The sequence below is a fragment of the Boleophthalmus pectinirostris genome, unplaced genomic scaffold (genome assembly GCF_026225935.1).
Source record: "Boleophthalmus pectinirostris isolate CB_2022bp ecotype Guang Dong unplaced genomic scaffold, ASM2622593v1 HiC_scaffold_19, whole genome shotgun sequence".
Taxonomy (NCBI): Eukaryota; Metazoa; Chordata; class Actinopteri; order Gobiiformes; family Gobiidae; genus Boleophthalmus; species Boleophthalmus pectinirostris.
The window spans coordinates 39,174,651-39,196,317 of NW_026571140.1; the positions used below are offsets into that span (position 1 = coordinate 39,174,651).

At 37.1% G+C, this 21,667-nt stretch overlaps 2 protein-coding genes across 3 annotated transcripts in view; one reads left to right on the forward strand and one right to left on the reverse strand.

The window, feature by feature from the left end:
- pex16 (peroxisomal biogenesis factor 16) lies at window positions 1–15,947 on the reverse strand. The gene is given in 12 exon segments (XM_020922614.2): window positions 1–1,461; window positions 1,464–1,496; window positions 2,816–2,880; window positions 4,386–4,505; window positions 4,606–4,678; window positions 7,891–8,040; window positions 9,438–9,518; window positions 11,929–12,029; window positions 12,294–12,427; window positions 13,513–13,589; window positions 14,208–14,243; window positions 15,678–15,947. Coding segments are annotated over 12 exon segments (1,017 nt in total). The 5' UTR covers window positions 15,802–15,947; the 3' UTR covers window positions 1–1,438.
- The window catches only part of cars1 (cysteinyl-tRNA synthetase 1), a 20,491-nt gene continuing 14,745 nt past the window's right edge, over window positions 15,922–21,667 (forward strand). Inside the window, exons 1-2 of one of the 2 annotated variants that reach the window (XM_020922608.2) lie at window positions 15,928–16,079; window positions 20,162–20,398. In XM_020922608.2, coding sequence (XP_020778267.1) covers window positions 16,058–16,079; window positions 20,162–20,398 — 259 coding nt within the window. In that variant the 5' untranslated portion in view covers window positions 15,928–16,057. Of the gene's footprint in view, window positions 16,080–20,161; window positions 20,399–21,667 lie in introns of both variants that reach the window. The other variant, XM_020922609.2, reaches the window with a different exon arrangement.

Here is a 21,667-nt window from a genome sequence, read left to right on the forward strand (position 1 = left end):
TGTTGTTTTTCGTTTTATTTTTGGTTTTATATTGAAAAACGAACAAACGAATGATACACGGATTCTGATTCTAGAATTAAAATTTTAAAATCACGCAGATATGAGCAGTTTGAATGCTACAGATGTTCACAGATTACATGTCAAGCATTTGAACTGCACAAATCTCTCTGTCTGTGCTAATATCTACATCATGAAATAGATTTTTAAATTTTAATTCTAGAATCAGTCTGAGTGAACAAGTTACTTCTGTTTTATTCATGACCATAACATCAGTTTTACTCAGTAGTTCACTAATGCGTCGTCGTTGTTCGCCTTCAAGTTTTCATCTTTCTTCCCTTGATAGTTGTGGATAAATTCTTCATGTTAGAATGTTTATCCTTTGTCGATCTTGTTGGATGAAGATTTGGTGATGGGGCAGATTTATGAAGCTGCTAGAAAATACACAAGTCATTTCCACAGATATTTTGCCATTGAAAACCATTAACATAATTGACGTTTACCCGACATTGCAGCACTTCTGACCAGAGGTGGCATCAAGTCGTTGTTTTACAAGTCTCAAGTAAGTCTCAAGTCTTTGGCCTCAAGTCTGAGTCAAGTCCCAAGTCAAAATACGGGCAAGTCCAAGTCTCGAGTCACTGGCCCATAAGTCCAAGTCAAGTCCAAGTCGTCTGCTTTGAGCTTCAAGTCATTTCAAGTCTTCAAACCAAAATACCAAATATAGCTTAGATTTTTACAGTTTATATGAATTTTAAGATAAATTGTACTTAAAAAAATCATAGTATATTTATATATGAGTATTTATAGAGTATATAAGAGTTGTAGAATTGTAATTTTTTCCTTTTAAAATGTTTTGACAAGATCTTCAAGTGAATCATTACGGTCAGAATAGAAAGAATTCAGATTTAAAAGTGCTTCTCAAGTCACAGGCCTCACGTCTGAGTCAAGTCCCAAATCATTGACCTTCAAGTCCAAGTCGAGTCCCAAGTCTCAGTCCATTTTATCAAGTCAAGTCTCAAGTCCTAAAAATAGTGACTCAAGTCTGACTCGAGTCCAAGTCCACACCTCTGCTTCTGGTCGTTGTAAAAAAGATCTATTACTTTGTCTGGAATGTTCCGTTTAACGTCACTATTACCATAGAGACAAATTGGAAACGCCGGCAGGACAAGTGAAGAGGTCAAATGTCAAAGTATTTTTAGCGACAAAAATACCTACAAATTTAAAGTTTAATGCCATACTGTGGAACATTCCAGAAGACAAGCACGTAACAAACCTAAAACCAGAATAGTTACATAGCGCACCTTGAAATGCTCTCAAAAGTAGGAGATAAGATGTTTTTTTCTTTCTCTAAACTGCCCACGGACAATTCCAACTCATTATTAACAAATATTTTACATTATTCATATAAACCCAGATTTTCTTGGTCACAGTACAGGAAGATTTAACCCCAGTTGTAGAAGTAGATTTCTGCCAAGTGGGAAGGTAGTCCATGAGCGGCCCTGAAAACACAGAGCGAGAGAGTTAAAATGTGAAATGAAATAATGACATAATACATAATTAAAGGTCCCACAGTTTTAGATCACCCTCATTTTTCCAGTTATTTATTGCAATTCAAGTCGTGCAAGTCCAACGAAGAGCTTGAAATGGTACAAAGGTAAAAACTGAACAGACAGAGGTTTAAAAAAAAGATAAAAGAACAAAACACAAGTCCAAGCTCTGCCAAAACTACCTCAGGAAAAAAAGAACAAGATGGTAAAGCTTGAAAACATGGAGTTAAACCCCATCGAGCTGGTTTGGGATGAACTGGACAGAAGAGTAAAGCAACCGACAAGTGCCACACATTTATGGAAACTTCTGCAACAGACTTGGGAAGAACTTTCTGAACAATATTTGATTTCTGTTGAAAAAAGAAATTGGATTTGGTTCTACAGAAGCCCTGAGAGGCAAGAGAGAGAGAAAAAAGAAGCAGGTCATAAGCAGGTCATTTGGGCTCTATTTTCTATTTTTTTTTTTTTTTTTTCACCAACTAAAAAAAATAAATAAAAAATAATAATAATTCTACAAAAAATGTTTTTTCTATAATTTTTTTTCTTGTTTTTTTTCCACCATTGATGTTGCTGATGAAGGGAAAAAAAACACAAGAGAAAAAAAAAATGGTAAAAAAAAAAAAATTGTAGAAAAAAAAAAATGTGAAAAATTTTTTTTTAGAAATTATTATTATTATTTTTTTTTTTTTTTAAGAAAAAAAATTTTTTTTTTTTTTTTGAGTTGGTGAAAAAAAAACGCTTAGAACGCTCTCTTTTTTTTCCCTCTTGCCTCTCAGGGCTTCCGTAGGTTTCTTCTGTTTTTTTGGATTTGTTACATTAAACAACTGAAGCAGTCCTGTATTTTGTGTCCTCCCTCTCTTTCTACCTGACAGTTTAACACACAAACCCTGGTTATTTATTAGGCTGAGTTCTTCTCTCAAACAGAAAACACTCTGTTCCATCTTGTGATGTCACGTGGGAATACAGGAAGTGCTCCATTGTGTTTTTAAACTCCGCACACTTTCACGAGAATCATTTGGATCATTTCAGAAAGTAAAAAGTCACTGTTAACTTGAAACTACTGCTTCATGACATCACAAGGTGGAACAGAGCATTTTGAGCTTTGGAGATGTAAACAGACTAATAATAAAGTGTCACTCAAACGTGTGAATGAAACAAAACACAACTTCGGGTTTGTTTTTGAGGAGGAAACAACATTACAACATGATTTAAAGCTCATAAGAGTCAATTTTGCATAATATAAAACTTTAATAATATTAGTAGTAACTTACGAGCCACAAGTCCGACTCCAGGAACATAGTCTGACAGAAGTTTGAGCAAAAACAAGATCTTCTCCCTGAAACATAAGAAAGAAAACCAGTGATTACAACTTAACATATACACGTTTTTTTAAGGTTTTTGCCCTGTTCAGTTGACAGGGACAGTAAAGTCTAAAGTGACATTCAGGAAAACTTTGAAGCCTGGTCTTAGCCACTCAACTACCAGGCAGCTCTGTACATTACAAGTTAATTGTACTATTTTTTTGCATCTTAAATGTGTGGATTGTGTTTTAGTTGCACTGTTTACTGTCCCTAGTCCTTTTTTTCACCAATTACTTGAAAATCTCTTCATTTGCAGCTTTGTGTCAACTGTTAAATCTCGAGTTTGAAACTACGGTTTAACTCTGCTTCTGCATTTAAAGAGGCTTCTGATGTCATGAGAGATGGACACCTGCAGGGGGGCGGAGTCAAGACCCCGTCCCTCCTCCCCTCTCCCCTTTAGTCCTCCAGGATTTACAGGATTAAAAACTGTGTAAGTCTGGAGTTTTCATCTGTGACGCAACAATCTGTGCAAAATGTGGCTCATACATTATATATTGTATATTTCTTTCAAAAACGAATGAAAACTTACATAGGCCCATGTGTGAGTGTAACCCATTTAAAAATAATCTTTGTTAAATATTGAAATGACACACACCTCATTCCAGTTTCAGTCTAAGGGACTGTTTACACGAGAACGCTTGGGGGTAAAAACTACTAAATATTTTATCGGAAGTGCCTTTCGTTTAGACGGTGACAGTGTTTTTGGGGCTTAAAAACGCAAAAATCTGAAACTCCCCTCCAGAGTGGAAAAGTTGAATACGCTCCGCTGTAGTGTTTCCGTCTACACTGCCCAAGACGCAAAACTCTGGTCAGATCTGCTCACGTCACGTACACAGAATAAAAAGTGAAGACGTGACGACACTTTTGCTTCGTCTGTTCAGATCGTCACATACGGCCTTTTGGTTGATTCTGACCAGCCCCTTTAAGCTCATTTGGAATTACAAAATAAACATATTAAAGCTCAGTTGGTTTTATTTTAGAGGTGTTTTTTTTTTTTTTTTGTATTACATTTTTTGTAAGGCAACCTCACTTTTTCATTGCTTAGTCATAACATAAACTCTTACCAGTTCGTCAAAACAATGATATTTACTGCTTTTTATAAAGAAATACAATTAATATTATGCAGAATTGAGTTAAGCGTTTTGGTCCTTCACAATATTTTTAGTTTCTCATGTGGCCCCAGGGAAAAAATAATTGCTCACTCCTGGACTAAAGAACCAACTGAAGTCAAACTGGAGTTATACTGATAAATAAAGTCTGTAGTTTTAACTATGACGTAACAATCCGTGCAAAATGAAAGTACTTTTGAGTGCTCAGAGAAGACAACAAAATTATTGAAGTAAAAATACAACTCCAGGTATGCTTTTGATGAAGGGACAACAATATAATATGGTTTAATAGCTTAAAAAAAGTAAATTTACCATAATACACAATCCACAGCACAGCCCTCCTTTGAGTTTGTGTTTTTAGAAATACATACTCTGAGTATCTGTCGTAGAATGGAGACCGCAGAAGGTAATAGAGCAGCAGGAACCCTCTCCTCCTCATCTCGGCTTTCTCCCAACGGGTCTGGAACTTTGTGTTGTTCAAAACCGCAAAACTGAAAATAAAAAAAAAACATTTATAACACATTATAAACTAAATAATTCTAAATATTCTGTAATAATGATCGTATTTCGTCCACATAAACTGACACAGACCTGGAGAGTTCAAGGACCGCAGACAGGATCCAAGGTTTCCAAGACTTTTTCCCACAAATTCCAAGACTCAGCACTGCGCTGGATTTAAGGGTTTAACCAGGACTAAACCAGGACATAACTGGGTCTAAACCAGGTCTAAACCAGGTCTAAACCAGGACTAAACCAGGACTAAACCAGGACTAAACCAAGAATTAAAAAAGACTTGACCAGGACTTAAAAAGGACTAAATCAGGACTAAACCAGGACTAAACTGGGTTTAAACCAAGTCTAAACCAGGACTAAACGAGGACTAAATCAGGATTAACCAGCACTAAACTGGGTTTAAACCAAGTCTAAACCAGGACTAAACCAGGACTAAACCAAGATTAAACCAGGACTAAACCAAGAAATAAGAAGGACTTGAACCGGACTTAAAAAGGACTAAACCAGGACTAAACTGTGACTTAAAAAAAGGAATAGACCAGGACTTAAAAAGGACTAAACCTGGGCTAAACCAGGACAAAACTGGGACTAAACAAGAAGTAAACCAAGACTAAAGTGGGACTTAAAAAGGACAAAACCAGGAATTCACTGGATCTTAAAAAAGGTTAAACCAGGACTTAACTGGGACTTAACCGGGACTCAACCAGACATAAACAAAATCTAAACTGGAACTTAAAAAAAGGACTAGACCAGGACTTAAAAAGAACTAAACCAAGAATTACAAATTACTAGACCAGGACCTAAAAAGAACTAAACCAGGACTAAACTGGGACTTAAAATAGGAATAGATCAGGACTTAAAAAGAACTAAACCAACTAAGATGGGACTATATAAGAACTAAGCCAGACTAAACTAAACTGGGACTTAAAAAAAGTACTCGACCAGGACTTAGAAAGAACTAATCTGGGACTTAAAAAGGTCTAAACCAGGACTAAACTGGACTTAAAAAAGACAAAACCAAGAATTCACTGGATCTTAAAAAGACTAAACCAGGACTAAACTGAGACTATACACAAAACTAAACCATTACTAAACCAGGACTTAACTGGGACTTCAAAAGGACTACACCAAAAAGCCAAGGACAAAAACAGGATTAAACCAGAACTTAGAAAGAACTAAACTAAGAGTAAAGTAGGATTAAACCAGATCTAAACCAGTGATGAGGTTGAACATTTGTGTTTCTGAAGAGAACAGTGAGTCTCTGTAGAGTCTCTATAGGCTCCTGCGTGAGCGTGACACCTTTAAACTTAATCTCTGTGAAATGTTTAAATGACACGAGTCTCATTCCAGTTCGAGTCTATAGGACCGACTGAAGCCAGGCTGTAATTAAACTCATAAACGACACGAACATGCTGGCAGTTTTAAATACTTTCTTTTACCTTGTACAAAGTTTCTTCTAGTTGAATGCAAATGTTCTCCCTGTGCGACTGTGGCAGAGGTGTAGCCCGTCCCCTCCCTTCAGTGACGAGGTTGAGGGTTAGATTCCTGTTAGATTCCAATCAATTTTACAATTTTTCTGACTCTTTTTTTATTCGATTCTGTTTTATCCACTTTATTCCATCCCGCCAACCTCGATTATTCTTCTTATCATTATGCTGATTATTCTTTGTGTGGAAGCTGTAGGGGGTTAAGGCCGTACAGTTTTTTGACCGGATATATTGTGTAGTCTTCAGTTGTGGAAGCTGCATCTTTAATTAAACCTTATAACCAGTATTCTGTAAGTTTGGACATTGAATCTTTCCGTTTTCATCTAAGACACGTGAGTCAAGCTAAAGCCACACAGCTCCTCACAGCTATAGAGGCTTTGCACCGTCACATGACCCCTATAGCAACGGTACCTACGCCGCCATGACACCGGGCACACTATGTCATTGACTTCAGCAGCATCGGAGAAACATAGGCAGGTTTTGTTGTGTATTTGGTTGTTCTAGATGCTCTGAAAGGGATAAAACGAATCGTTTCTTCAGTGTTTCTCTGGAAATGACTCATCAGGAGCTCAAACAAGGGAATTGTCGAAAAAAGACAGGAATTATGGCTAGAGAACATAAACCGCAAAGAGATTTCCAATGATACCATCAAGACACTCGAAGTTTCATCAAGGTATTTGCTCTTTAAATTGTTTCATAGCTTATTTAATGAAAGAAGCACATTTACTGAACTAAAATTTCATTAATTTATCCAGGAAAACCTGCACTAGTTTACGATTCAACGAACCCACACTGGTCTCCTGTGATCAACATGACGCACGAGTCGAAGAGTCTGTGAGCCGAACCTCCAAAGAATCAACCATGAAAAGATCCTCGCGAACGTTAGAAAGATCCACTCGCAAAAAGTGATTAATTCTTGAAGACATAGTTGTGGATAAGCAAGACAATGAAGAAAACATGGGTCCTACAACGAGTGACATGTTTATATGTGCGTTGGAAGATACAGTTTCTACTGCCACTCACACTGCAAATGTTTTCTTTTTACATTTTAGTTCAGTAAATGTGCTTCTCTCATTAAATAAGCTGTGAAACTATTTAAATAGCAAATGCCTTGATGAAAATGACAAAAGTGTGTCTTGATGGTACCATAGGAAATCTCTTTGCGGTTTATGTTCTCTAGCCATAATTCCCGTCTTTTTTTCGATAATTCCCTTGTTTGAGCTCCTGATGAGTAATTTCCAGAGGAACAGTGAAGAATCTAATCGTTTTATCCCTTTCAGAGCGTCTAGAACAACCAAATACACAACAAAACCTGCCCATGTTTCTCCGATGTTACTGAAGTCAATGACATAGTGTGCCCGGTGTCATGGCGGCGTAGGTACCGTTGCCATGGGGGACACGTGACAGTGCAAAGCCTCTATAGTGACAAACTCTGGAGTTAAACTGCCACTACAATATCGTACCCAGAGATTCTGATACATCTCTACTTATAAATAAAGTTGAAGTAGCAGTTGCAGCATAAGATCCTTCTTCTTAAATACAAAGCCCTTCAAAATCTTGCATCCCATTACACTCCCTCACACTCTCTGCACTCTCCTGTTTCTCCCACAGACTGTACTGTTTGTATAAATGGACAGAGCAAATCCGCTAGACGGCTCCATCAGCTCTAATTCACTTTGTATTGAAAAAATCGGTTTAAGGCTGCAGTTTGAACATCTCTTTTCTTTCAAATCCTTTTAAAACCCACCTCTTCAGACTGCCCTGTGAGACCTGAACCCCCTGGACCCGCCCACTGATGTAAGGAGGTTGTGGGCTAGACTCCTGGTTTCTCTGAGCGTGCTACAGTGGCAGAGTGGTTAGCCCGTGTGAAGGATACGGTGCACCAGCGGCCTCGTGATGTAGACGGTCTCCGCTGTGATCTGGTTCAGGTTCAGGTCTGTGGATCTGAGCTGGAGCTGCTCCTCTGGGGACCGAGCGCTGGACCTGGTCTGAGCCGGACCCCAAATCCTGGACTGCAACGAAGAACCTACAACACAAAACACATGAGGCACTGTTAAAGCTGCACTGTGTAACTTTTCTGGTAGAGGATTCATCAAATGTTTATCTCAGTGGAAATGTGATTGCTTTGTAAGGTTTCATAGTAAATCTGTGCAATTAATCAGATTTTGATCGCAATTTCCATTTGTGTGTCAAACAATCTCCAAACTCATATAATCCAGTTCAAATGATTTAAAGCTTAACAAAGGTTATTTTTGGATATTTTTAATGTAAATAAGTGTATTTATTTGATTTTTTAAATATAGAGATTGTAGAACAGCTGGATGTAGAGTTTATTTTGGATGCATTTATGTTTTTCTATGTGTAGCGGGCGGTACCACGGGGTGTCGCTGCTGGGCCACGGCCAAACAGAATTTAAGGGGAAATTGTCTGGGAGGTGTCAGTTTCCGTGGGTGGCCAGGTAGACCGCTGGACCCACGTGTGTGTGCGTTTGGCCGAGGATACTGGGTGGCCACACTGTTTTTAAAAAAGCTGAACGGTGCTACGCGGTAGCTGTGTGTGGGATTTACGACACAGGTAGCAACATTTTTAAATCGTTTTAAAATTATTAAAGTTTATCAAGCCTGTCCATTTTTTGTCATTTTGGATTTTTGTGTTTTTACAGTTAGCCATTGTCCTTGCTGTCCTGTAGTTTGTTTGTTTTTTGTTTTTTCCGGTCACTTCCCTTTTCCCGAACTTGTCCATTCATGTTAAATAAATAACCTAAACTGCATCCCCGGCTCCAGACTTTTATTACCACTGTTATAACATGTCTTATTTCATGTATAAGAGTATACAGTATTGTATATTTTATATTTTTTTATAAGTATATTTTATTCATTTTATGTTTTATAGATCACAAAACTGCTCTGAGGTTCATATTTGTAGCCTATATTAAACCTACATTGCCTACAAGCCTACATTGAACGTTTGAAAGTTTTTTGTTTTTTGAGAGAGAGAAATGCTGAATAAATCCATCATGTAACTAAAAAATAATTGTTTGAATAATCGTGATTTCAATATTGACCAAAATAATCGTGATAATGATTTTTTCTATAATCAATCAGTTTTGTTGTTTCACAGTATGGCATTAAATCTTTCTATGTTCATGGAAACCAAACCAGACCAAATTACAAATCAGATCTGTATTTTTGACCTATAAAATCACCTGTAATTGAATAAATGTAAAGTAGAGCTGTTTATTGTCATACTGTGGAACATTCCAGACAGAACAATGACATATCTATAGAAACAAGCAGGTGACGAACCCTCCACCAGAAAACTTACACAATGCACCTCTAAGATACATTTGTTCCACACTGGTGATATTACAGTGCTGCAACATAAACTTTACAAACAGTAATCAAACCACACACTCCCACTCACCTGAACTCATCGGTCGAATCACTCGTCCCGACCTTTGACCCACAAAACAGGCGTCCTCCTGCTGCTCTGCACTAGCGCCATCTGTAGACAAAACATTTATAAACAACTTAAACAGTCTATTTACAAAACTTTAAAGGTCTGTTTTCTGATCTATGTTATAATGTTGTTTCCTCCTCATCAAAAACAGACCTGGAGTTGTGTTTTGTTTCATTCAGTAACCTTTTATTATCAATAATCAATTAAATTATAGTTGTTATCAGTTAAAGGTCTTATATTACGCAAAATTTACTCTTGTAAGCTTTAATACATGTTAGAATTTTGTTACTTCGTCAAGCACAGACCTGGAGTTGTCTGTCTACATCTCCAAAGCTCAAAATGCTCTGTTCCTCCTTGTGATGTCATGAAGCGATTTTTTTTCTTTTTTCTACTTAAAATCATTTGTTCAGTAGAGATTGACAATTCCAGCGCTTAAATCATCCAGATGATTCTAGTGAAGGTGTACGGAGTTTGGAGTAACACAGAGGGGCACTGCCTGTATCACCACATGACATCACAAGGTGGAAGAGGGTGTTTTCTGTTTGAGAGAAGAACTAAATATGCAGGGTTTGTGCGTTAAACATGTGTGAATGAAACAAAACACAACTCCAGGTCTGTTTGTGATGAGGAAACATTATAACATAGACCAGAAAATAGGATAATATAGACTTAAACTTATTTTTAAAGGAACTGTACATAGCCTGCCCTCTTACAGTTTTCAAAAAAAATATATATAATCACAATTGAAGTTGGGTTAACAGTGCCTTAACTTGCTCATACAGGATTTGGGTGGTCAAAAGTATGGAAAATCAGACACTAAGCTATACTAAAACCTGTCTTGAAACCACAGAGACTCATTTGAACAAGTATCAATACTCAAAAAAACACATAAACAGGACAAAATCTGACCTTTTCTGAACAGTTTTAGAATGATCTTGAGCTGTATCAGAACAAGTATAAGAGCACATAGACTAGTACACGCCCATGAAGCATTATGGAACCGATCTGGACCACTGAGGGATTACACAGATATAAGATCACATGGGAATATTAAAGAAAGTACCAAGATTTAATGTTGAAAATCACATTCTATTGTCTAAAGAAAAGAGATGTTTTGTTTTTTTTCATGAATGTCAAGGCATCAGAATCAACATTGAGTATAGAGTCTACTCCTTAGCATCAAAATCGAGTTTAAAATGTTGGTATCATGAGAACACTAAAAGGACTCGTACACGTTTTTGTCATTCTCAGTGTATGAATCACGTACAGGAGCAGCAAATGCCCTGGGTAATGATTGGCAGGCGCTGGGGTTCAGGTCGTGAGTCTTAGTGATGTTTAAGGAAGTTTAAATCAAGAAGGAAGTAATCATATTCGTACTATTCAACCTCCACTCCTTTAGCTGGTATAGAAAAACGTGAATACAGAGATCGCGTGTACTTTTGCGCTTCGATCCTTTCATCCAGCTCGTCTCTTTTCAAACTCAATCAATCAAAAAGCAACAGGAGCCTGAAATACATACTTAACATTTCCAGACGTTCTAAAGCAATGATTAAGCTCTGCCCTCAGGTTGAAAAACATTGAGCCTGTGTATGTGCATTGTTAGGAACTCAATTAATGACATTCCAGCAGATCTATTATGCCATATTGAATTTTCAGAGCTTTTAATCACGTTATAGTTGTTTCCCCTCCTCATTTACCCTCTTAAAGTTGTATTAGGATTGATTTATGCATGTCTGAGCAATCTTTAATCACTCAGTTTCAAGACAACCAGTTTGCCCATCAACCCGTTTTCACTGCCGCCTGTTTACTCCGTCCTCCAGTTTTATTTTCTTAATCGACGATAAGTGTATGATTCAGCAGCGTCGTGTGGTCGTTTCGGTACAAATGAAAAATAATCCGACTGCCAGCTACTCAGCGCTTTGTTCTGATGATGTTTACAGCAGAACGCAGAAGTCAGTGTGCTTGCTTCTTTTATTAAGTCGTTTTAGGTGAATATTTCGATTTAAAATGTGCAAATTATAACATAATGATCCACGGTGTCATAGATTATAACTATATAGCAAATTAAAGCACCATAGTTCTTATTTAAAGGTGCAATATGTAACTCTTCTGGTTCTGGAAGGGGGTCTGTCACCGAGTTACTGCATTTCCTGTCGACAAAAGAAATTCTTGGTCGACTAAAGACATGTTCAGTCAATCCATAATTTGCCGCGCTCCCAAAATCTCACAAAACTATTATACTAGTCTGTGTGCTCTTATACTTGTTCTGATACAGCTGAAGATAATTCTAAAGCTTCAGGAAAGGTTCATTTCTGTTCTGTGAATGTGGCTTTGGACTATTATCGATTATTATCTGATTTTACCAACCCTGAAATAAAGTTAAAGTGTTAAAAACCGACTTCCTGCTTGAATAAAGAGATAAGAGATAAGAGAGGTGTGGCTGTGATTGTCTGACCTTCTGTTCCAAAGTCTGTGTTCCTGTCCAGAGGGATTACGGGAGGTGAAGTCCCGATGCCCGATTTGTACCACAGCAGAAGAATGAGCCGGAAAACTGCCCTGGAAAAGCATAAAATGAGAAGTCAAAAACCATTTAACCATTTTACAGAATATAAAAGTTATTTGTTATGACACTTAGCAGAGCATATCTCCGGGACAGTGCTTTTGGTAAATATTTATCATAATTTGTGAAGAACCTGAACAAGAAATGTACAAAAATCCAGGATGTTACAGTAAGTTCTTAAACAAAATGCTTATCTGTCATCGGAAAAAACTGGAAATTCCATCCCAAAAAATAAACAAAAACTCAAAACGCTGTCATACTTTATGATCTGGATGAGCCCAATGACGACCCAGCGCCCGACCTCTCCCCCGACTCTACAGGCCCCCATCTCCAGGAACACCTCCACAGACTCCAGCACCGAGAGCCATGTCCGGAGCCTCTGCTGTGACAGACACTGAGGGCAGAGGAAAAACGTTACTCAAATTCAAAATGTGATCGATTAAAAAAAACAAAAAGCTTCAAACAGCCTATATTACTCTTCCTGATCTGTTATAATGTTGATGTAATGACCTGAAGTTGTGTTTTGTTTCATTCACACAAACCCTGCGTATTTAGACTGAGTTCTCTGTTCCAATTTGTGATGTCATGTGGTAATACAAGAAGTACTCCACTGTGTTTTTAAACTCCATACACCTTCACTAGAATAATTTGGATTATTTCATTCCTGTTAACTTGAAAACTACCGCTTCATGACCTGGGGCGGCAGTAGATCTTTTGGTAAGCGCGTTTGTCCGCTGATCCGAAGATTGGAGGTTCAAATCCTGCTCTCGGAATAAACATCATTGGTTTAACAGTCAGATCCACAGACCCACAGTTTGGTGGTGCGATTTCAGCTCCCACAGATGAATGCTGTCGTTATGTTCATGGGCAAGACACTTCACCTATCTCAATCAATCAAACTTTAATTATAGAGTGCTTTTCACACAAAAAATGCAACACAAAGCACCCCTAGTATCTGCGTACACTGGTGCATGAATTGGTTACTGGTTCCTTGATGTAAAACGCTTTGAGACATGAAGGTGGAAAAGCGCTGTATAAAAATGTGACCATTTACTATGACATCACAAGTTGGAAAAAAGCATATTGAGCTTGAGAGACGTAGGCAGATTAATAATGCGTGTTTACTTAAAAATGTGTGAATTAAACACAACACAACACAGGGTATGTTTTTGGGGGAGGTAACAGCATTCTAATATGACTTAAAGCTCACAAGAGTCAATTTTGCGTAATATAGGACCTTAAGGATTTAGAACTGCTGCTATTCTGCTTCGCAAGACTGAAATTTCCATTATACAACTATTTAATCTAATCTTCTAATCTTTAAAAGCACTCAAAATGCAGTATGTTTGTCAGCTTTTTGTTATCGTCAAATGCCAGGAAATGTTTTTTACACTTGCTGACTCGATAATCAACTCGTGTCACACCTAATGAAGACGAATTTAATTACAAGAATAATATTGTACTAATGTAATTTCTCACCACAGGAAAGGCACTTCTCAGTTTTTTTCTCAGGATGCTGTCATTGAACAGCACCAGGAGATTGGCGGCAGAGGACACTGGAAAAGAGACCAACAACACCATATTAAAAGATCATATGTATTTATTTCACTTGAATGCCATAGTAACCCATATTCTCCAATAACAGAGCTAGTTAAAAAAGTTACAAAAGTCTCCCTTTGTAATTAGATTGGCTGACCTGTCTCTGTTGCATTCTCGCATATCACCACTAGATGCTGTTTACGTTCCATCTGTCTGATAATGTGCCAGCTTCGGCCTGACAGAAGAAGGCCAGAGGACACAACTCTCTTTCCTCACTTAAAACATATGTTCAAACCCATTTTCTCAAAGCAAATTGTTGATCTGAAGTCCTAGAATAATGATATAAAATAAGACGTAGTATAATTCTCACTACAGGGTTATTTTGGACAGAATCTGCGTCTGAAGAAAGTCTGTCCCATTCACTCTATAGTTTGTTTTTCATCCTGCCTCTCTCCTCTGTTTCTCTCTCCTCCCTGTGTCTCACCCAAAGGCTAGAAACACATCTGCCATCTGCTGGTAACAAAATCAGATAAACCTACAGGTGGTAAGTTACTTTAATATGCAGTGTACATGATTAAATCTTCTACCCTACTACCATATTTCTATCATGACTGAAAGATGCAAAAAGCCCTTACCGAGTTCAGAAAGTTCATGTGAGTCTGTGAACCGTCCTGAAATAGACAAAATAACAAATTAACATAAAATTCAGTTTTAGAGCAGAAAGATAGACATGATTAATAATCGGCGTCGTTAGTAAGCTTCATGTGCCTTTAAATTAGGGTGACCAGATGTTCCTATTTACCCGGGACAGTCCCAGTTTTGAGCCCCTGTCGGAGCAGATTTATCCAAAACCAGTGATTTGTCCCAATTTTATGCAAGAAATGTCCCAGGTGTCCCTATTTTTGACCAATTTGATTATCACAGCTATGATTTTTTTAGTCTTTTTTCACAGAACCGTATCGAATTGTACTGAATCCAAAGTGCACTGAATTGAAAAAACATGTCATATTGTAGCCTTTGCATCGAGGTGTGTATCATATCACAAACTTCTTAGTGATACTCAGTAGGGAAGTAACGATATCCAAATCTCTTGGTACGATATTATCAAAATATGCAGCTCACGGTACAATATTTATTGCGATATTTTATATAATTCAAATATAATTTCAGATGGGACACTTTTTTGCTTTTAACCCTCTCCAGGCAGGCGTTGCAGATTTGTAACAACTAAATGCGAATTACCTACTTACTCCAAATCCATATTTTATGAGCTTTTTTTAATCAGAAGCCTTTTTTCCCCGTCCATACTGATAAACATGGACGATGCAGACAGTGCAAGAACGGCTACACACAAACGGCCTGCCAGAAGTGTAAAGTACTTTTGTTGTTTACAAAGGATAAAAATTGTTTCTTGGAGCACCACACGAAAAAGTGATGTTATTCTGCCACTGTAAAGGTGTTACACTCTGCTTTATGTTTTCATTGTTATGAAAAGTGGTATACACATAAAGTTAGCATTCATATCTTTTTCAGTCTTCAGTGTTAATTTACCACACCAGACCAATGCTGCCAATCTGCAACATCCCAGAACACAGTGGATGTTAAGGTCTCTCTCAAAAAAAAAAGTAAGGATTGTATATTACTACCACATATGATCATTTTCCCCAAATATCAGATTTTTTCCTGTTACTAAAATTTAATTTGAGCTTGAGAGGGTTAAAATACCTTGAGAAGATTTTGGTGCGATTTATTACTGTCAGAATCCCAAGAATTAAACTAAAAAACGTATAACTTTATGTTGACTGCGCTGAAATGCATCATGGGATATGTAGTTCCCCACGTGTATTAGCTGTTCCTGCTAAAGAACAATGCGTTTAAGCAAAGCAACTTATAATTCAATATATTGTGACAGCTCTCAATATTACTGTGAGACTTCTGACGATACGATATCACGATATTTCGGTTTCCAGCTCTAGTAACTAATAATATCGACTAGTACAGCACGTTCCCATTAACTTTTTATTGCTATTTATTTGTCATTAATTAATTATGGACGTATTTTAGCATGTGCATTTTGCTGATCTTGATCTTGAACGTGAACTGACCTGCTAAGAGGTATGACAGAGTCCGCACGGTGCTCTCCAGCTGCGCAGTTGCCGCTGGGTTTTTCCGCACATACTCGATATACCGCTCAAAATACTCTTTCACATTGGCCATTAAATCCGACATTTGTTAAACCGCTGTACGACACATTAGTTTCGTGTTTTGCAGGAAATAACCCGATCTACCGCAGGTTTGTTGACAGTTTCGTTTTGTAGAACTTCTTTAGGTAAACTTCCTGTCAGGTTGGTCCCACTGCAAAAACCGTTCCCACCGAATCCATAGTACAAACGAAGGTTCCGGTTCCTAAACGTCAGCATAAAGTATCGGCTCATCTTCCGGGCACGTTATTGTTGCATCAGCACCCAACCATCCTCAGTCTACAATGTCGACCTCAGGAGAGCCAGGTGCAGTAAACCAACTCATATTTCTTATTTATTTGTTGTATAGAAACATGTATTTGATAGTAGTAACGGATCGGGTGCGAAGTTTACGAGAACTGTCATTGACGCTAGGCTAACGCTAACCGGCTAATTTGTAGTCCATTTGTAGTCCATTGAGCAGAAGGTGAATGCGCCAAAGAAACAGCTGATAGACACTCTTTAAAACACACGTGTCTTTAAAATTATACGCGACAATCTTAATCTAAATGACAAACAAGGATTCGCGTTTCCTGTGACTTTTAAACAGATTATGTGAATGAAAGTCCTACTATTACTACAGTAGTATTAGTAGTAGTACTAGTAGTTGTAGTAGAAGCCAGGAATGGTCTTATACGTGAATAATGTATAGTTTTACCTTGAGAAAAACAAAGAAATCTCAGGAAACATGCCAGTATTGGAAGTTGAATTGATTAAGATAATGTTATAAATATATATTTATCATATAGAGTTGCAAAACCGGATTAACTTCATATTTTAAGGTGGTTTAATTAGCCTACTACTAATTGTATGCCCCAAATATGGTCATTGATGTATAAACTATAGCTCAAGAGTGAAATATTTGACAAATTTAAGAGATTAAAGAGAATCAAAACACAAATACTACACCTGCAGCAGCTGTTTAGAGTGGTTACAATGGAGCTTGCATCAGACAGTGGATTTTGACAGCACTGTTTCTGAATGTAAACATTTACATGTCAATTACGGCTGCAAATTTTGTAAGTAATAGAATATTCTTTGCAAAGTCTTCTTATTGTAGTATTAAAAGTATACAAAATCAAACCATGTAGTTTAGACATCTACAGACATTTTCTCAAATGCATAATTCTTGTATTTGCTTATCAGTTTTTATTTCTTCTCTAATGTGACTGCTCCAATATCTGTTTAAAAAATGTATACTATGAACCTAACTTCTTATTTAATCCTAATTCCTAAACTTGTAACAAAAAATCATACATTCTAACCTTTTTAGAATGAATAAAAGTATCATATGTAGGACAATTGCTGCATATTACCCACTCTAATATACCCATGCTTTCTTATGATTTAGTTTATGGTAATTTATATTGAATTATTGCATGTAACACAGCCACTTCCACTCATTCTTCAGTCTTCTTTCTATATTAACTTTCATAATTTGTTCTTGGGCTCATTCATGTTTTATTCTTACAGTTTCTTTATGATTTGCTTTGCTTTCTGTTTCATTCTGAATAAGACCCCACACCTAAATGTACCAGTGCAGAGGATTGAAGAGAGTGCGAGGGGAGGGTGAGGAGGAAGGGCGGCTGTTCCTTTTGTTTTGTTTTGTTTTTTTACAGTCTAACTCTGCATGACTCCTCTTTAGCCTCTGTTGGGTCATCTCACTTCATTAGGTCAAAACAATGATTACAGATACGATATTAAATTCATAATAATTCATATTTATGTTATGTCTGTCACTGCTGATTATTTGGATAAGAATTTTGTTTTCTAGAGAGACGATAGTGTCACAGATGATTTGTTTCCGAATCATTTTCATTTCTTTCTGCAGTTACTTTTTGCTTCTGCACTTGTGGTTATGAGCTTTAGAAATGTGAATAGATAAAATTTTACTTTCTTTATAGCAGTGATTTCAATTTCGGCAAATATATTTAAGTGCAAAAAACAAATGAAATAATTCGTAATAAAGGAAATGCTTTGACAAAATTTAAAAAATGAGATGGCTGTTTTTGCAAATTAACTCTCTCATTTTAACCTCAGCAAAGTGAAGATGCAAATCAAAACATTATTTTCCTTTTAAATCATACAAGCTCTAGTCAACAGTATAAATTCAACTAATCATGTTACAGACACAAAATTCTCTCTAAATAATAATTTGGCAGTAATAAAAAAAAAAAATGCAAGACTTGAATATTTGCTATATGTTGTCAAATAAAAATCAAAAACACGAATGAACTCTTCTTTAGTCATTTGCCAGTTTCTCTTCTGTCTCTGCTGTTTACAGACTAGTTCTTCTCTTTCATTTTGACCACACTTTTGGTTCAGATCCTTCAGTTTCATTTTTACCGTCTGATTTTGTGTCTTGATTTGAGTCGGTTTCAGTTTGAGTCAGTTAAGCCCTTCCTCAGAGTCTCCTACTGACCCTGAGTCCCGCTGCGAGGACAGGAAACCAGACAATGCAGCGTCACTGAACAAACCGTTAACCCAAAATATCAGGCAAAAAATGACTTGTTTACGATGTGTCATGACATGCTAATATTGATTTAGGTTAAATGAGATGCACTGTCTGCTTATCTCCATGAAAATGTTATTGCTCTACCTGAGATGTTCCTCAGTGGCATGAAATGTACAGTATCTATCTCGCATTTATTAAATTCAGTGTTTTTACAATTTTTACGGTGAGCACTGTAGATGGTAAATAGTGTCATTTTTATATAGAGCTTTTTCACTCTCAAGAGCTGCACATCAAGCAACAACTTTTACCATTTACACACACACACAGACATTCATACAGCAGTCTATGCACTAGGGGTTGCCTCTCTACAGAACTGACTTGACCTGATGGCATCACCTGCTTGTATCCGAGTTTAATGCCTAGTGTTGTAATGATACTGAAATTTCAAACTCTATTTCAATACTAAGGAACAGACATGAAATTTGATGCTCAATACCGATTCCGATACAACAATGATAATAAAAACACAATAGAATGTGATTTTCAGCATTAAATCGTAGAACTTTCTTTTCTATTCCCATGTGGTTCAGGTAGATTCCATAATGGTCCATAGGCGTATACTAGTCCAGTGATTCTTAACTGTAGGGCTGGAACCACCTCCTTTGGGGCTTCACAATCAGTACAATATAATGCACTGAATATGAGACAGGGCCCCATCTTACTTTGTTCAGAAAAAGCTGGGCCCCAAGATTGAAAAGGTTAAGAACCCTTGTACTAGTCTTTGTGCTCTTATAGTTGTTCTGATACAGCTCAAGTTCATTTCTGTCCCGTGAATGCGACTTTTTTTGTATCAATACCTGCTCAAATGAGTATCTAGTTTCTATACAAGTTTTAGTATTGATTAGTATCTGATTTTTGCTACACAGCAAAAAGTGGAGTGTTAAAATTGACTCTCACAGAATAAATTTAAACCTTTTGTCAGGGTTTATATGAGTCCAATCTGTTCTGGAGTTAATTTAACATTTTTGGAAATGTTAATTAAGTAACACTGGACCAAAGTTCCTGTTTAACCCTGAAATCCAGAATTATATTAACGTGTTGAGTAAACGGATAACACTTTGTAGGGTTTTCCTGATTTAGCTAAACAACACACAGAGGTGTTTTGTTTTTACTTTTTATTTTAGTTAATTTAACATTTTGGTCAGTAGTAACTACAGACTGTGAAGTGTAAATTAAGGTACACTATAAAAAAAAACAAAAAACATTGTATGCATGTAAAGCCTTTATTTTCTTTAAAACATTGTAAAAGATGAAATTATGTACAAAACTGGTTCAAACTGGTCTTCTCTCTCATCCTAATGAACACGAGGGAAAGTTGAATTAACTTCAGTCATATCAACTCTGGAAAATAATCCCAACTCGAACTCCCGTTTAACTATTAAATAGTTAAAACAACACTTTTTGTGTTGAAAACAACTCTGAAATATTTTACAGTGAAATTTTAACCCTCCAGTTTTTGCCGTGTACTTTTGACAGCCCTGTGTTATGTCATGCTATGGAACATTTCAGGCAAAGCACTAAAGCAGGTCATAAAAGTTACATAGTGAACCATTAACCTCTAGATATCGCGTTTCAAAAATGTATCCAAGGATATAAGAAACCAAGATAATAATATAATCATATAAAACAATATAATCATATAAAACAAATTTTAAAAGTCCTTAAAATTTCACCTTTAAACAAGAAACTGAAGAATATGGCATCCCCAGTGACAGTCACGTTTATAGTCTTGCCCCAGCTCCGTACCCCCCTCTAGTCCCTCTGCCTCTGCCCCAGCTGCAGTGTCTGTTTGTGGGTAACGTTTCGCCCTCTGTCCCCCTGTTGTGTCCCACAGTGTTCCCCTTCGAACCCCTGCTCCAGATCACAGACGCGACCGAGCTCTCCGAAGCTCTGGACCGTTACCTGGAGACACGCAGTTACCTGAGCGGCTTCGGCCCCTCCCACATCGACCACAAAACTGCTAAACTGCTCCGTACCCCCCCGCCCCCACGACTCAAGCACGCCCTCCGCTGGTACAGGCACATAACTGCGCTGCAGCCACTCGAAGACTCAGGGCAGGACTCAAACTGCAGTGAGTAGACAGAGCACAGACTGAGAATGTGGTGTGGGTCTCCAGTTTGAAGTTTGTGTAGTTTCTAGGTTGTAGATTTTAGTTTTCATAATCAATTAATCGTCTATGGTGACTTTTCTAGTTGACAAAACTTTTTACTAATCATTTTATTTGGAGGATAAAGGATTCATGTGCACAACAGCAAAAATGCCCATTACTTTCAACCAAGAATTTCTTTTTTAGTGTGGTTTTATTCAGAAACACCAGATTAGAGATCGACCGATGTGTTTTTATTCATGGCCAGTGCTGTTATTGATTGTTTAGAATTCAGAATCTGAACTTATTTGTCATTTCAGTATAAAAATACACAGAAACAAAACACCTTACTCAGGTCCAGGCCATCAGCAGCATAAAAAAACAATAAATAGTTTAAAATATTGTATGTCAAATGCAGTCTTTCAGATAAGATTTGCTGGGGAATAAGGGCTGATTTTGATTATTTTACCCAAATGATGTAATTAAAATTTACTGCAACTTATCCATAACTGTTTTTTTAACCATAAACCTATAAAAGAGCTGTATTATCATGTTCTCAGCAGTTTCCTTTTTGCACTAAAGCGTTAAAATAAAGCTTTGTGTGTGTGTGTTTTTTTTAGCAAGCAAATTCACCAAAACAAAGCATCGGCCTGTGCTGGAGATTTAAGGGTGATAGTTGATAAGATCTGTCGATATTTTGGTTCGATATCTTGGGCTGATTCTGATTATTTCCCCCAAATGATGTAATTAAAATGTACTACAAACACATCCATCGCCATTGTTTTTAACCATAAACCTATAAAAGAGCTGTATAGTGCAAAAAGGTAACTACTGAAAACTTTGTGTGTATTTTTTTGGCCGCAGATCAACCAAAACAAAATATTGGCCTGTGCTGGAGATTTGAAGATCAGTCAATCAGTCAAACTTTATTTATAGAGCGCTTTTCGTACAAAAAAAAAATGCAACTCAAAGCGCTTTACAGTGATTAAAAACAATCCCACAAAACTAAGATAAACAGTTTGGTCTTGAGATTACTATCTGTGACATAATTATCTTTTTTTTTTTACAATGAACTATTTGGAATCTGGGACACTAACAATCTGGAACCAGTACATAAAGAAAAAAGAAACCGCTCTGCAACATCAGCACATACAACAAAAACACAGTACAGACATCGGCCATCAATATATCGGTCCGTCTCTACGCTGGATACACTTCCCTTGCGTTTCTAGTGTTTGATTTCCTGCTTGGCTA